The 1064-nt window shown below is 46.9% G+C and overlaps 1 protein-coding gene across 1 annotated transcript in view; it reads left to right on the plus strand.

Moving 5' to 3' along the window:
* Positions 1 to 339: 339 nt before the first annotated feature.
* The window catches only part of LOC125444260 (lysophospholipid acyltransferase LPCAT4-like), a 6028-nt gene continuing 5303 nt past the window's right edge, over positions 340 to 1064 (plus strand). Inside the window, exon 1 of the mRNA XM_048516688.1 lies at positions 340 to 417. Coding sequence (XP_048372645.1) covers positions 340 to 417 — 78 coding nt within the window. The remainder of the gene's footprint in view (positions 418 to 1064) is intronic.

The raw sequence follows: 1064 nt of genomic DNA on the forward strand, positions 1-1064 counted from the left end.
GGAAAAAAATGCCTTACTGTGGAATTTGATACACATTATTCGAAGGATGCGTCTCGAAGAAAAATTCAGAAACAGTGCAAAAGATCTGAGAAGTAATCCCACCGACGAGAAGGTCCCCTGACTGGTACCGTTCATGTGGAATATGGAGGAGATAGTTGGCATGGCCCTTTGAAGCATTTACTTGGCATGCCACCGGAAGCAGGAGAGAGAGCAGCAGCAGCCACCCCACCCTGGGAGAAACACTTTTCTTCGGGCACAGAATCTCCCCTGCTGAACTACAGCATAGCGAGCAGCACGGATGATGAAAGCCTTATGCGCTAATGAAAGGGAAGGGCGTTCATGGTAAAGTCTTCTTCCGTGCAGGTACAAATGCAAGCCTCGCATGCCAGCAGAGATCTCATGCAGTCTGCTTTCAAGGTGAGTTTAACCCAACAAAAGAAAACAGTGAATAATGTGATGGAGCCCTGCCTTCCTTTTCCCTCTTTCCCCCAGCACTGGGGCGTTTTATAATTTTATTCAGGAACCTTTCCTGGTTTTTTTTTCTAGCAGCTACCCTTTGTTGTGGCACTTTCCAAGCAAGGGAATTACAGTGATTTGGCGAACTCAGTGGGGAATTATCTTGGCAGAGTTTGAGCTCAGACTGGCAGTGTGGCTACAAAACATGCCCCCCCCCACTTGAACACTTGTGTTTTGTGGTCCTAAGTGGAACAGCATAAAACAAATGTATTCCAGATATCCCTGGAGAGAAAAAAAAGTAACAGGCAAGTCATGGTAGTTACTTGATGGGGGCAGGGGAAAGCGCTTCATGACTCTGTAAACTAAAACTAAAACAGGCAGGGCCTGTAATTCTACCGGGCTTTTGGAGGGGCTGGCCGCGGTTCTACTGCCCCCCACTGAAACTGAGGCTGCCTGTTCTCCATCTTTTGCCATCTTGGTTGGGCCTGATTTCCTGATTCCATCACAGGCCCTGCCTACTCCCTCCCTTTCTTTTTGGCCTTTTGATCGGGCGCCTGCTTTAAACAACTTTTGTTAAACAATTTCTGTTGTTTTAATCTATATTTGTT

The sequence above is a fragment of the Sphaerodactylus townsendi genome, linkage group LG15 (assembly GCF_021028975.2).
Source record: "Sphaerodactylus townsendi isolate TG3544 linkage group LG15, MPM_Stown_v2.3, whole genome shotgun sequence".
In the NCBI taxonomy this organism is placed as follows: Eukaryota; Metazoa; Chordata; class Lepidosauria; order Squamata; family Sphaerodactylidae; genus Sphaerodactylus; species Sphaerodactylus townsendi.